The following is a 15463-nucleotide window of genomic DNA, read 5'->3' as shown; positions in this document are numbered from 1 at the left end:
CACTAAATTCAGGGCGCCCCTGTCTGAATGGAAGAGTCGGAGAAGTTTGGTTCATGAGACACTAGTAGCAAACCGGCTTACTAGTGACCTCCTACCCTTCAATAGGAAGGAGTTATTTCAACACCTTCTGCCTCTGGCTTCCAGTGTTCCTCCAACACCTTAATGGAGTGGAGTTATCACCCACCATCTCCCTCTGATGGCGTGACACCAGCCTGTATCCAATGATCTGGTGTACCACACTCACGTCTGAGTGTGTACGTAAACTCACCGTCTCACTTCCCAGTTCTCTCAACCCTTTCAACCAGACAGCCCTAACAAAATAATAAAACGGCTTCCTACCTTGTTTGTTGGTTAGTCGAGGATGTCACAGAAGAATGATTGCTCGCATTCACTCCACCATTAACTGTAGGGGAATTTTATAGTTAAAGACCCAAAAGACCAGATATGATGAATAAACACCCGGAGTCAGAGTTAAAAAATAATAAATTGAAGATAATTTTACTGAAGAATAGTTTGCAGTTTCATCAGCAGAAGCCAGCTTCAAGTCTCACAAGGAGTTTGTAGGCCGCTCTGCGTACATTCACATTTCCACAACAATTATACTCTAACAGAGTCAACTAACTACGTCATTACTTCAGGTTGAATGATTCTGATTGGCTAAGAAAAATCTTCCACACATGGACAGATAGTCAGAAGCATATCTCCATTCGTCACGATGCTGACGAGGGGACCCTGGATTTAGGCACTGGATGTCCTTTTGGGGTCATGACATGGTGTCTGCTGGTCTCAAGAAGAGTGCCAGTTGTCCACCAGTACAAAGGACCTGCACAGAACACTTAGCGCACATACACAGATACACATGATTCACAGCTTCTTCAAGGTTGAAGTTGATCTGAGCTCTGCTCTGAGCAGGAAACTTTCCCAAAACATACTGATAACATGTTCTTTTCTCTCAGTGAGAGGTACAGACAATATTCAAAATTATTTTCTAGTGTTTGAAAAGGAAAAGAAATGCTTTAACATACGTTGAAGAAGTCATTCAAATAATTTAACAGAAAGATAAATGTTGGTTAATAACTTAAAAGATATATATTGAAGCGGCAGTGGATTCCAGAATCCACCCCTTCAAGTTAAATAAACCGAACAAACTACAAACCAGACAACAGACACAGGTTACAGTGAAGAGGGTTTAAAAAAACAAACAAACAAAAAAACACAAATATTTTGATGTAATTCAACTGATCTTGTAATGCTTGTTCAAACAGAGCACCCTTACAGAAGCGTGAGCATTGCCTCAAACTGTGTATCTGCAGCTGAAAAGAGGGAAGTGGAGTGTGGTTCACCTGAATCATTTTTACATGATTATCATGACCAAAATAATTCACGATAACAAAATATTTTGATATCTATAGAAATCTTGAAAAAAAATAAATAATAATAATGCTATCAGTCAAATTGATCTTTATTTTATTTATTTATTCATTTATTGAAGAATCACACCATCGCATACAAAGGGAACAATTACACTTAATGGCGACCAGTTTGAAATAACTTCCTTCTGTCAGTACTGAAAATCTGTACTTAAATACAAGTACTGTTACATTGCTGAATACTCAATTACGAGTAAAATTACTGGTGTCAAAAAGTACTGAAGTAAAAGTACAAAGTACTCTTCTCAAAAACTACTCAGAGTACTAGTTACTGGTTACTTTTTAGCTGGTGATATTTAATGAATTACTGTACCAATATATATTCAATCAAATCATAGATCTATGTAGAAAATAGCAAAGTTTTACCTTATTGACAAAGTACATGAATTAGTGGTCACGATACTGGAGTTTCTAACTTCAATACGATACCTTGAAAAATATCAATATTCAGTATCATTTTCAATACCATGAGGAAAACCGCAACATACTGTATACTGCCATATAGATATTTTAATATCTCAATTTTTGTCCATCCATTTTGTCAAGGCCATCATTATTTTCAAGCTTCAAAAAGCACAAGACTCGTTGTAACAGTAATCCATTTGAATGGAGCGGTTTAATTCAAGTCTTCTGAAGAGACACGTCCACTTTATATGATGAACAGATTTGAATTTAGGCTTTTGTTTACGTATTTAAACGTTGATTAATTACCATTACAATAATCTCACTTAAACATTTGTTCACTCTGTGTATTTGTCTTCACAATAGAGTAACTTTGTTGCAATAGCTTACATGCAGCACAAGGAAGATTGATTTCAAACTGACTTTCAAACTGAATTGAATTTACAAAAAAGACAAGTAAACATTAAATAAAAACAAATGAAACAAATTACCTTAATTCAGTTGAGGAATTCGAAATGCCAACACTGATTTTTTCATATACAGTGTGTCTTAAGAGCCATATAATATGTTTATTTGAATAAATCAAACATCAGAGGGGTTTGACCTGTAATGTCTGTACAATGTAGTGATGCAGTTACACAGACTAGGTTATTTATATGTACAAATCATACAAATGCCTCATTCTGAAACATTTCTAACATTGTAAAGAAATTAAAGAGCCACCTTTGATATTTCAAAAGAGTTTCTGGTGCATTTCACTTACAGCCAATAAGATTTCCTGTATCATTTTCATCGGTCAGGCGTGGAGGTCTATTCTGATTGGTTGATAACTTTTGACAATGTTTAATCCAGGAGCAAAGAGAATTAAAGGGATAGTTCACCCCAAAATGAAAATCTGCTGTTGATCTACTCACCCTCAGACCATCAGAGATGAAAAATGTTGAAGGTGAATTCACAAGTGTGATGCATTAATTATATAGGTTTATTAGTAAATGTCATTATGTTTAACTTTGCTTATATATATTTTATGGAATGTCACCTACAGGGAAGTGACAGAAATTAACTTTACTTTAAGAGCCAATATTTGACCTCTTAAATTGATTTTCAGGGATATTTTCTAACCATTTTCTAACCAAAAGGGAATTTTTTACACTGCAGTTACAACAGCATTAAAAATGTTGAGATAATTTTTTTTAATATAGAATTTTGAATATAGAAAAAAAAAATGAGATGGGGAAAAATTAATTACGCTTTTAATTATGAAATTAAAACAGCCAGTAGGTGGCAGTAAATCACTGTCTTAATGAATGAGTCATAGAAGCATTCATTCAACTGATTCATTCAAAACGGCCGATTCATTCTGGAACGAAGCAAGTGACTGAATCACTGAATCACTGAACCGATTTGTTCAAAACTCCGGATTCATTCAGTAAGGAAACACCACTGTGTGTTGGTGCTGCAGAGACACATGCCTCTTTTGCTGTGGCTTGTGTGAGATATTGTCGTTGGGAGAAAAAGAGCAAAAACAGAGAATATTGACAATATTATGTCTAAAATGTCACTATAATATTAACTTTTAGTTCACTGAACTATTGTAAAAAATTAATATCACATTAGCAGCTGTGCTAATATTCTGGAAATATTGCTTAAATATCATATAGTAAATATAAAAAGCTCATACTAGGGCCATTTTGCACCATATCTTGAATTTTGGCTGCATTTTATTAATTCTGGTGTCATTTCTAATAATGTCTGATCCTGCTTTAGAAAGAGCGAAATATTTGGCATTAAAGCACAATGATTTACAATAAAACGTGCCAAATGTCAGCGAATTTACATTACGTTAATTATAAAACATGCCATCATTAATTATCATTTTAATCTATTGACAACCTTAAGCTACAATTGAAAAATAAATTGTATAAAGACATGCTGTTTTGACCATTTTTTTCTCTCTAGATTTAGTCAAATTAACTAACGAACAGGTTCGCTTACATGGCTTTCCTTTTTGAAGTTGGAGGTTGTGATGGTCGTGTCCGATCGATATCCCTTAACAGTTTTTATGCTGCAAATCTCCTTTTATAAATATTGTCCATTTCGAAGTGTTTATATCCAACAGAAACTATGATTTTCTTCTTCCCTCTGTATTTAGCGCACTCACCGCACTGTATGTTTTTTCTGTGCTTTTGCAGCGTCACGTGATTGAGCAAACTCTGACCTCGCTGGTTCTGTAGCTTATTTTGTTCATCAACTGATGTTGTGATGAGGTCACACTTTACTTTAGGATCCAATTCCTACTGCTTATTAATAGTTAGTAAGGTATTGGATATGTCAATTATTTAAGTTGTTATAAAGTCATTCTCGAGTCAGACAGTTCAAGTCAAGTCTCGAGTCATTGGATCTCAAATCAAAGTCAATCATTTTCTGCATTTAGTCAAGCAAGTGTAAAGTCCTTAAAGCAGGGGTCTCAAACTCAAATTGGCTGGGGGCCGTTGCTGTGATTGACACCTCATAGGAGGGCCATTTTAACATTCAAGCACAAGAAAGCACAACATTTCTGAAAATTTACTTTCCTTTGCATTATTTCTCATTTACTTCAAATTTCATTACTAAAATATTTTTGCCATATTTAAAGAAATGTAAACAGCAGTGTCTCTATCATTGTTATATACAGTATTAGTTTTAACAGTTAGTGCAAATATTTTCCCTTACTTTATTTTAGCTTAAATAACATCAAAATCTTGCACTGAACAACACTGTACTGAACAAATGCAATCCCTGAATACATTTGTACACTATTTTATTTCTTGTCAGACACCTGCAGCGCTTCTGCTCACACAGCTGAGCCACATTTGCCCAAGATGCCGTTTGAGCATCGGTAATGTTTATTGGTAGCATCGGACGCGTTTCGGTGGTTCAAATCGATGCTCGCGACTTGCGCGTGAGCTTTTACTATAATTTGAGCAAGCGCGCTCATAATAGAAGCGACGTGGTCGCGACGCGCATGCGGTGCAGCGCGCTCGTTTTTCCAGGCGCGCCTATGCCGCGGCGAGATGAAAACATCTTTCAGAATGCCACAAGTGCACCGCAGGTCATGTGACAAGAACCAACCGATGAGCTTCGGCCTTTCCGTAACAACACCGAAAGCTCAGCCGAACAGCTGATCATAGCTGTACAGGGCGGGTTTTTATTTCTCATCTCCATAAATATATCTAGTAGTAGAGCTAATGCAAGGACTAGAAATCATTTTTTTCTTTTGCTGAAACTTCCTCGTCATCGTGGACAAAGAGTATAGAACCCAAGAGGTGACACTTTGATATTTTTTGGGTAACAGCCACTAGATGGCGCTCCGGTAGCGCGGCCACCATTATGGGCTGAAAATACTAACTGGACCATAGAATCCTTCACATCTTACTCACCCAAAATCGGCGAATGAGAAGCGCAATAGAACAGTTTTTTAAATTAAGTCACCAGTAAACTGTATGGCTCCTACTGTCACGATCACTGTCTGTTCCTGTCAGTTCCTGGACTCCATTTCCCATAATCCTCCTTGCCAATCACATGCACACTCCACACCAATCACCAGCTGCCACATACAGCTTAGCACACTACCTGGACTATAAAGGACTCACACACACACCACCTCATTGCGAAGTCTTGATTTGCCCCGGTGATCACTACTGAGCGTTTTCTTGTGGACTGTTACCTTGCTATCGATTGGACTGTTTATCATTTGTGAACCTCTGCCGCCTGCCTTGAACCTTGCCTGTTTCCTGGATTACGTTTGTCTGCTGCCTGCCCTGAACTCTGCCTGTTGTAAGTTTCTGTTTGTCTGCCGCCTGCCTCGACCCAAGCCTGTCCCTGTTTCCGCTACTGTCTTGCCCTTGTCTGCCTTGTGCTTTGTTGTCACAATAAAGAAACTGCAAATGGATCCTCACGCTGTCAGCCCTTCATTACACCTACAGTAAATGTTGTATTGTCTTATATACGTTTTATTTTACCGGTTCTGGAATCCAACTATTCAACCATCTGAGGTAACATAGTTAGCCTACTTTATTGAGTATTTCCATTTTATGCAACTTTACACATTTATTAATAGTAAATTAATAATTAATAAATTTAAGATCATCATGTTTGCAGCGAACAATATATTTCAGACCTAGTGGAGTAATAGTAACAATATCTAGGTCTGAATTGAAATATATATATATATATATATATATATATATATATATATATAGTACGTTTTAATGGATCACGCTACAAACATAATGATGCATTAAGAATATCCTTATAATGCATTATAAACACAGGCTTCATAAAAAGTGTTACTGAAAAATGTATTTGGGTGATTCTCACATCAGTGTGTTGATAGGAGAGCTATAGATGTCATATCAATTATTCTTATTCACTATTATAAATCTGTAGTAGAATTTGATGTCAGAGTTTCAGTATCTGAATATTGTGTTCAGGGGGCAAAAAGAAGAAGAATATGATTTCAGAGGAAACTGACTTTATTGATCTTTAAATTGATTCATTTTCTTCTCATTGTCTCTCTCACCTTATCATCACACTGTTAGTTTGAATGTGATCTTGAGAAATTCCTTGTTGATCTGATCTGAGAGAGTGAAGAGTGTGTCATTGTTCTCTACAGGTTGGAGTATTGTGGTGTCACAGATGAAGGTTGTGCTGCTCTGGCTTCAGCTCTGAGATCAAACCCCTCACACCTGAGAGAACTGGATCTGTCTAGGAATAATCTAGGAGACTCGGGAGTGAAGATGATTTCTGCTGTACTGGAGAATCCTCACTGTAAACTGGAGGAACTAGAGTAAGATCATACGCGACTCTCACATGAAACTGTGTCACTGTGAATTTTGAAATTTCAATAATTCATAAAGTAACATTAAAATGGAATAGAATTCAGGGAAAACTATTATTACATTCATTCATTCAAATTACCATTCATCAATTTAAAGGGTTAGTTCACTCAAAAATGATTTTTTTTTCAACCTGTTAGCCAGTTAGTCATGATTAAAATAAAGTTTATGTAATATATGTGTGTGTACGGTGTATATTTGTTTTGTATTTATACATATACATGTATATATTTAGGGACAATATAAAAATATAAAAATCAACTAGATAAAACAGTTTGTAGACAAACTTTAATTTTGCTTGAAAAAGCTGGTCCAGAAAGTTTGAAGAAGTTTTAAAAGTTTGTAGTTTGAAGCTTTTCAGTTTGAAATAATTTAAGTTTTAGAATTGTAGTTTTAACCCATTTGTGCCCAAATTTTTCTGAATGATTTCATGCATATATTCCTATTAATAGTGTCCTATGTGAACATGTTCTGCATTTATTTTCCCCAGGTTTTTGTTTTTTTTCTTAAAAAATGTATTTGAATGTGCAGCAACTATAGTTGCCGGTGGGCAAATATGTTGTATGCACCCCTCAATGTAAACTTTGAATAGGAGGATAACATTTATGCATCTAACTCAAAATAACTGCTTTCAACAGATCAACAGATCAAAGTTGAAGAACATTTGATGTGAACACAAAAAAGCTGCATTTAGCTTATAATCTCTTGACTATGAAAACACATCAAACAACAAATCCGTTTGTCTTAAAGTGGTGGAACATAATGCAGAACAAAGTGCAGCCATTAAGTTGCTCCAACAGAGCATTGTGAATCAAAAAGTTAAATTACATTGTTCATTAGAAAAAATTACTCCTATATGTGATCCTGGAGCACAAAACCAGTAAGAAGTCGCACGGGTATATTTGTAGCAATAGCCAACAATACATTGTATGAGTCAAAATTACAGATTTTTCTTTTATGGCAAAAATCATTAGGATATTAAGATCATGTTCCATGAAGATATTTTGTAAATTTTCTACCGTAAATGTATAAAAAATTATTTTTGTGAATGGATATACATTTGTTAAGGACTTCATTTGGACAACTTTAAAGGCAATTTTCTCAATATTTTGATTTTTTTTCACCTTAAGATTCCAAATTTTCAAATAGTTGTGTCTTGGCCAAATGTCCTATCCTAACAAACCATACATCAATGGAAAGCTTATATATATTCAGCTTTCAGATGATGTATAAATCTCAATTTCAAAAAAATTGACCCTTATGACTGGTTTTGTAGTCCAGGGTCACATAAAACAAACAAACAAAAAATAAGTAAATCAAAAAAAAAAAAAAAAAAAAACAATATATATCAATATAAAATATTATGAAGGCAAAATGCACTAAACAAGACCAATAACCTTGATTTATTAACTCATTAAACACAGTATACTCCATTTCCCCATGATATATGTACTTGCAAGTCATTTGCCCACCGGCAACTATAGTTGCCGCTTGGACTTTTGACTAAGTATACAAAAAACTGTAGATCTATTGTAAGATTTGTTTTGTTTGGATGATTCTAGAGACCCTCATGATTATGTAGATATATATATGTCAACAAAAAATACTTCATATTAACATGAAAATTACTTTTCTTTGGGAGGGTTTGCCTTCAATATGCTTCCTAGAAGTATGGGTAGGAAGTGACAGGAAGGAAGTCAATACCTTTTTTTTGTTCTTGAAATCCTGTATTTGGTTGTTTTCTTGCATGTCATTGAGACATAAAACATGGAAAACATCTAGAAAAGTACTTACAAAAGGAAAATGACAACTATACTCTGCGGCAACTATAGTTGCCGGTGGGCTAAAATGGGTTAAAAGCTAGATAGATAGATGGATAGATAGATAGATAGATAGATAGATAGATAGATAGATAGATAGATAGATAGATAGATAGATAGATAGATGGATAGATAGATAGATAGATAGATAGATAGATAGATTAAATGAGTTTGAATGAGTTTAAATGGCTTAGAAATAGGAATGGCAGTTTAATTGAGTCTGTGTGTTTGAATTTGAATTTTGACAGTTGGACGGAATGTTCAGATCAGCCAAGGCAGTTCAATGAAAGTCAATGGGATTTTTCCAAGATTTAATCAGCATTTTTAGGAAAACCGTAAGTCTGATCAGTCTGAAAAGATAAGGCAACTCGAGTCAGCTTGAACAGTCTAGGAGGAGTAGCATTTAGAAATTTTAGTCTAAGAAGAAGAAGAATAATAATCTTAAATAGAAGATCAGTGAGTGGGCTTTTTCAAGCCAACTTAATAAATATTTATATATAATTTAAATTATATAAATATATACATGTAAATATTTCTTCAATATATACATGTATGTGTTTATAAACAAAATAAATATACACAGTACACACACATATATTACATAAACTTTTATTTTGGATGTGATTAATCGTTGAACAGCTCTAGATAAACCATATATTATTGCAATCATGTGTTTATTGTCTCCAAACCGTTTCTCTCTGCATGTTATAGTGATCTCTGGATCTCTGATCATTGTTTATGTTAAGAGATTTCCTGGAATGTCACATGATATGGCTGTACTTCTAGTCTCACTCTTGGGGCTCTATCATACACCCGGCGCAACGCAAGAGTTTGTTGCTAGTTTCAGCCTGATGCAGTCTGTGTGACGTCTACGTCACGTCTGCGCCTTAAATTGAATGGAATAAATAGCAGAATAAAAACTAAGACTTTGAGTGAGACGTTCACTGAGATGAGTGCATGTAGAAAACACTGTGACGCCAGAGATTGTATATTATAGGGAGATGAGAGGGTCTGTATCTCTTACCATTGGAGAAAACGTAACGACTAACTTAATCACGTGCGGCACCTCCTTATAGTGGACTTCAATGGCCTCCAAACGGTTGAAGGTCAAAATTACAGTTTTAGTGCAGCTTCAAAAGGCTTTAAACGATACCAGACGAGGAATAAGGGTCTTATTTAGAGAAACGATCGGTCATTTTCTAAAAAAAAAAATAAAATTTATACATTTTAACCATAAATGCTCATCTTGAACTAGCTCTATTCTTCATCTCTATTTGATTTCCAGCGGTGTAGACGCTGCTAAGTGTATTACTGCCCTCCTCAGGTCAAAGTTTGAACTAAATTGTCATATATACTTGCACTAGCATATTGTATAACAATTATTTATTATTTACTTTTTTAGAAAATGAGTGATGGTTTCTCTAAATAAGACCCTTATTCCTCGTCTGGTATCGTTTAAAGCCCTTTGAAGCTGCACTGAAACTGTAATTTTGACCTTCAACCGTTCGGAGGCCATTGAAGTCCACTATATGGAGAAAAATCCTGGAATGTTTTCATCAAAAACCTTAATTTCTTTTCGACTGAAGAGAGCAGGACATGGACATCTTGGATGACATGGGGGTGAGTAAATTATCAGGAAATTTTAATTTGAAAGTGAACTAATCCTTTAATAGGGGTGAATCGTATCGCATTGTATCAGTAGCCGCTTCACATGTATCTTAAATGTATCGCATCGGCCTCAGTTGTGGAGATGCACATCCCTAGTGCCTAACAACTGAACCCTCTGAGCGTCCCTTACGCTCGCACACTTATTTTGTAATGTGTATGCTTACTATTGAGGGCTGCTCATTCAAGTTTAGATGAGGTAGATATGTTCTTACAACCATTTACAATATTTTACAATACCATAAAGTAAACTTTTGTCAATAATGTACAACATTAGTCATACCAGCATAAGCAATCGATTAGCATAAACGTGCACTATAGTATGCATTTAGTACATTGATTGTGAACCACTAGAATAAGCGCTGCGTGAGCAGGTAGAACGCGCAACAGCGCCACATTTGACTCTGAAACATGCGGAGCATACGTGAAATTATAGCCTTTTGAAATTGAATCACATCAGGTATCGCGATCTATGTTTTCCCATCCACAAAATGTGGGAAGCACTGAAAGAGCTTAAAAAGGAAACTTAGCTTTGCTTTGTGAAGACGTTGAGATTTATGGAGGGTAAAATACTATGGAATCCCAAGTCTGCCAAAATTAAAAATAAATGAATAAATATACAAAGAAATGTAAAAAAAAAAAATAATAATAATAATTATTTATACATTTATTTCCTTATGTATATATTTTTTTTCCCACATTTTTTCTTTTATTTATACATTTATTCATTTTGATTTTTATTTATATCCACATTTATTTATTTATGTATTTATTTCCATATTTGTTCATTTCCACATTTATTCATTTCTACATTTCTTTATTTTTACATTTATATATTTTTACATTTCTTTGTCCGTAGGGTAATGAGGAGGGCGTGGTTTACCTCAGACATAGCAATCAAGCTCAGAGTAGGCGAGAGCGAAGCGTTGAGGCCACAGTGACACCTTGTGGTGTGCCCGAAATACAAGGACTAGCCTATTGACGTTGATACTGGGATGATTTGGATATGGCCAAAATCTTATATCACGGGTTAAGTAATATCACCCTAACTGTAGGCTACTGTGTGACATGGATAGGCTACTCTGTATTCTGGACATGGCCGTAGAACATCGTCTGGTCTGGATTTGTAAAATGTCCTGCGCTGGCAAACATGAACAGCAACATCTTCAGCAGATCTGATAACTCTGAAATGGAAGCGCTTGTTATTTCCCATTATTAATCATTTGAATTAATGGGTTTGTGTTTGATTGAGACTCGGACACCGGTCAGAACACGGAAAGGAACCAGCACACATAGGCTACAGTGAAGTCGACGCAAGCATATTGATCAGTGCATTTGAAACGAGACCACATTCACTTCACATTCATATTTCCTACTTTTACATGCACGACATGTGACAAACGCTTAAAATACTACGCATATTTCAAAGATCCAAAATAAAACGAGGCGTCGGTTACAGTAGAACATTTTGTCCCGTCATGGAGACATATTGCGCATTGCACTTTCTCCCATTCAAAACAATACGAGTGACGCGTCTTGTGTTATTCTGTCTGCTTGTTAAGTTGTGAAATTATGCCAAAGTATTTTACTTTGAATTTCTTATAAATAAAACAACATTTTATAAATAAAACACCCCAATCCCCCCCATTGATAGATAGATAGTTCGTTAGTTAGTCAGATAGTTAGTTAATGAGTTTGAATCAGTTTGAATGGCTTATAAATAGTACACAGAATGGCAGCTTCATTGAGTCTAATGGGCTTCAGAGTGTTTAGATTTGAATTTGACAGTTGGAGGTTGATGAAATGTTCAGATTTTCAATGTAAGTCTATGGGAGTTTTTCTGAGTTTTGATCAGCATTTTTAGGAAAACCGTAAGTTGGATCAGTCTGAAAAGATATAGCACACTAAGTCAGAACAGTCTGAAGGTCTGAGCCGAGTTTGGTGGTTGTAGCTTTAAAGCTCTAGGAGGAGATGCAGTCTAAAATGTGGCTCAGAAGAAGAAGAAGTTTATATAGATCAGTAAAAGGCTTTTTCAAGCCAACTTAATAAAACACCCCAATCCCCCCATACCCTGCTCTCTCCACTACACCAATGCCCTCCACCCATCTCTTCTCCTCTCCTCCTTTCTTCATCCTCCTCTCTCCTCATATGATCTCCCTCTATCTGTTCCACTCTTCCTTCTCATTACACCCCTTCCTCTACCCACAGCACCACCTTTACACTTTCACCTCTTTATTTTCCCCTTCTCTTGCTTATTCTTATTCTTTTCTTGCTCTATGTAAACTTTCCCTTTCATACTTTCCCTGTCACATTATGCAATAGTGATAAATGTGTAAACAGACAGAAAAACTGAATCTCCTGTGTTGTGTGTATTATTAACCAAACAGTTATCATTTTGGGGCCAATTGAAAACATATCAAGTGCATTTGATAATATGACACATTCAAGAGTTTTGTTTATTGTGTTTGGACAGATGGTACATAAATGTTTGTGAACTGTGTAAAGCCAATAAAAAAGCTGTGATCGTGTTTTGAGAAAATGATTCGCATGATTTGCAATTTATGTGAAATGAATGAAAACGTAAAATCTGTTTTGGACAATTATAAAGTGCTCAGATCACTGTGTTAACTGATTTGAGAACAGTGATCCGAGTTTGGAGAAATGTGAAACACAGCAACACCTACATCACACAGTTCGCTAAATAGTTCATTTTCTGCCCAAAACCATATTTTGTTAAATAAATACAAACTCTACATTTCAAAACGCTAAAAACCTTTTTCTACACACACTAACTCTATCAAAACACAGCAAACCTGATTCAAAAGAGTCGTTCTGTCAAACACCAGCACTAGTTTTCTACCCAACATGAACATATAGTCAATCAAAGCACAATGACTGTCAAAATACTAACAGCTGATGGCATTATGAAAACTGCATTACTTGTCATGTTTCAGTTCTACCTGCAGAAAATATGAAATCCATTGTTTTTATAATTCAGTTTCCTTTTACTGCAGTAACAGTAGAGCTCTTACATGTAAGCCATTCTACATTTTTGGTTGAGTGTTGAATGTGTGCATTCTTGGAAACATCCCAACAGACTATCTAAAAGTGAATGAGTCTTTACTTTATAGAATGTACAGTAGAAATAAAGAAGAAGAAAGTAACAGAATTGCTCAGGGCAGCCACTGGTCAAATGAGTCCCCTATGCTGAACTTCAGTTGCCCTCTTGGTTGAAATCTCTTTCTGGGGGTGGGTGGGGTGTTGATGGTGCCCATAGAGGGTGGGATGGTGTCCCCTTAGTTAGTGCCCTACACAGACCACATATTCAGCGTATATGGAACAGTGGTAGAGGAATCGGTGTAGTAAAAGCTTTACATGAATTTAAATGAAATTGCTGCCATTGATCAACAACAAATCCAACATACATGATATTTCGTTACTGTGGAAGTTTTTTTCCCCATCACAGTAATTGTGACACAATTTAAAAAAAAATTCTAGGAATTGTGATATAAAAACTATATGAATTGAGAGAAAAAAAAGTAAGAATTGTGAGATAAAAAGTCACAATTGCCTTTTTATTTTCTATTCATGGCAGAAATAAGCTTTCATAGGTTCATCATGTGTAAAAGAGGAAAACTATAGAGATGCACAATCCAGCACACAATCTTACTCCTCTCCCCTAACTCTTCTTCTCCCTTGTCCTGATCCAACTCTTCTCCTCCTTCATCTATTCCTCTCCCTCACCCAGACATTTTTTTCTCTCTCTGCTCCTCTGTGTTGTTCTTCATCCACACTGAACAATGAGTCTGTGTCTATTTTACTGTATGTCCATGTAATGAAAGAGCTTCAACATCTGACTATTCCTCCAACTGAGATTGGAATCTGCTATTTCTCAATATTTCTCAATATCTGCTAATTATAAATGCTTATCAATTGTTTCAGTATTTGTTTTCTAGATTTTTTCAATACTTTTGAGCTGCTGTTGGTACAGAAGTAGGTTTTATACTATATTTAAAGATTGTAACATTGGGTCTTCATTTCTGTCATGCTGTGTTTAAGCATTTGTAAATAAGATCAGAAAGAAATTTAAGCCTTTTAGAAACGTGTTAATTGACGGCATTTTGTGTGAAAACGACATGAATTATGGTAAGGTCACAACAGACGGATGTTGTGCTAATTGTGTTTAGAGTTTTGAAAATGTGATACAGATTGGAGAAAAGTGAGAAATCACCTCGTGCACACTGGTAACCGCTCTTTCCCATTATGAAATCTTTGATAGTTTTCTTCAACAGAATCAGGTGTTTTCTGGAGCTTAGGGAAGTTGCATTCAAGAGCCACCAGAACCATTGGACTGCCTAATAGTCTTAAAACATGGAGACAGGTTAATGACAGCAGTATTTAATCACTAAAATCCATGAGACATCTTTGTAGCAGCAACATAATGCTGAGATTATACTCAGTGAATTTAGTTTTCACAATTGTCCATTCAGTGTAGTGTTCTGCTACATCTGTAACTCGAGCCATCGGCCCTGCACATGGTGGTGACTAGGATGAGACAAAAAAGTTACTGGTCATAGAATAAATTCGTCAAAATAGTCACTTCTATCATTCAAGGTCTGTATGACCATTTTAAAGACCTCTTTATACTCATTGAGTTTTCCTTTGACAAATTTAACAACTAATTGCCCTCTTTATGGCAATTTATTTCTTTTAACATCTCTGTGTCCATGATTTTCAACTGAGACACTGAGCTTCACTATAAATAGCTTGTTATCACTTATGACACAAGCTCAGATAGCAGCTTTTAGCTGACTTTGAATGAGAGAAAGGGAGACTCTTGAGGCATTCAGGACTGGTACACTGCATTTTCATAAACTTGTAACATCAAACTTTACCTATATCTTGTAACTCTGGCCCAGCTTAAGACTTTGCCAGATTTGACATGCTTTATATTTGTCATTTACCCACATATCAGGGAATTTAGAAATTACAATCAGGTCGAGTCTCTGTGACACTGGCAATCCCATTTTTGCCATTTAAACCCTTTATGTCACTTTGACCATCAAAAACTAAATATTTAGAACTTGGAGGTCCTACATCATTTTAGTTATTTACACTACAAAACATACTTGAGATGGTTCAAATATTTTTCCATAAAGTGAAACTTTCAGAACATCCAATCATCCCTATTTTCATCCTCTACTTACTTTTTATATATTTTTGTAACTCACGTTTTAGATTTATTGTCTGTAATTTTACATTAACCTGT

At 35.5% G+C, this 15463-nt stretch overlaps 1 protein-coding gene, 1 long non-coding RNA gene and 1 pseudogene across 12 annotated transcripts in view; 1 reads left to right on the top strand and 2 right to left on the bottom strand.

Annotated features, from left to right (window-relative positions):
* Positions 1 to 15463, top strand: part of LOC127499176 (protein NLRC5-like) — a 784214-nt gene that overhangs the window by 311664 nt on the left and 457087 nt on the right. For all 11 annotated transcript variants that reach the window (XM_051869371.1, XM_051869366.1, XM_051869364.1 and 8 more), the window contains one exon: positions 6487 to 6660. In XM_051869371.1, the coding sequence (XP_051725331.1) occupies positions 6487 to 6660 (174 nt within the window). The remainder of the gene's footprint in view (positions 1 to 6486; positions 6661 to 15463) is intronic.
* The window catches only part of LOC127499183 (tetratricopeptide repeat protein 8-like), a 370710-nt pseudogene that overhangs the window by 46505 nt on the left and 308742 nt on the right, over positions 1 to 15463 (bottom strand).
* LOC127499188 (uncharacterized) overlaps positions 1 to 15463 on the bottom strand; it is a 127607-nt gene that overhangs the window by 20918 nt on the left and 91226 nt on the right. The gene's annotated exons all lie outside the window — the stretch shown is intronic.

The sequence above is a fragment of the Ctenopharyngodon idella genome, chromosome 17 (genome assembly GCF_019924925.1).
Source record: "Ctenopharyngodon idella isolate HZGC_01 chromosome 17, HZGC01, whole genome shotgun sequence".
NCBI lineage: Eukaryota > Metazoa > Chordata > Actinopteri > Cypriniformes > Xenocyprididae > Ctenopharyngodon > Ctenopharyngodon idella.
This window is presented reverse-complemented; position numbering and strand designations above follow the sequence as displayed.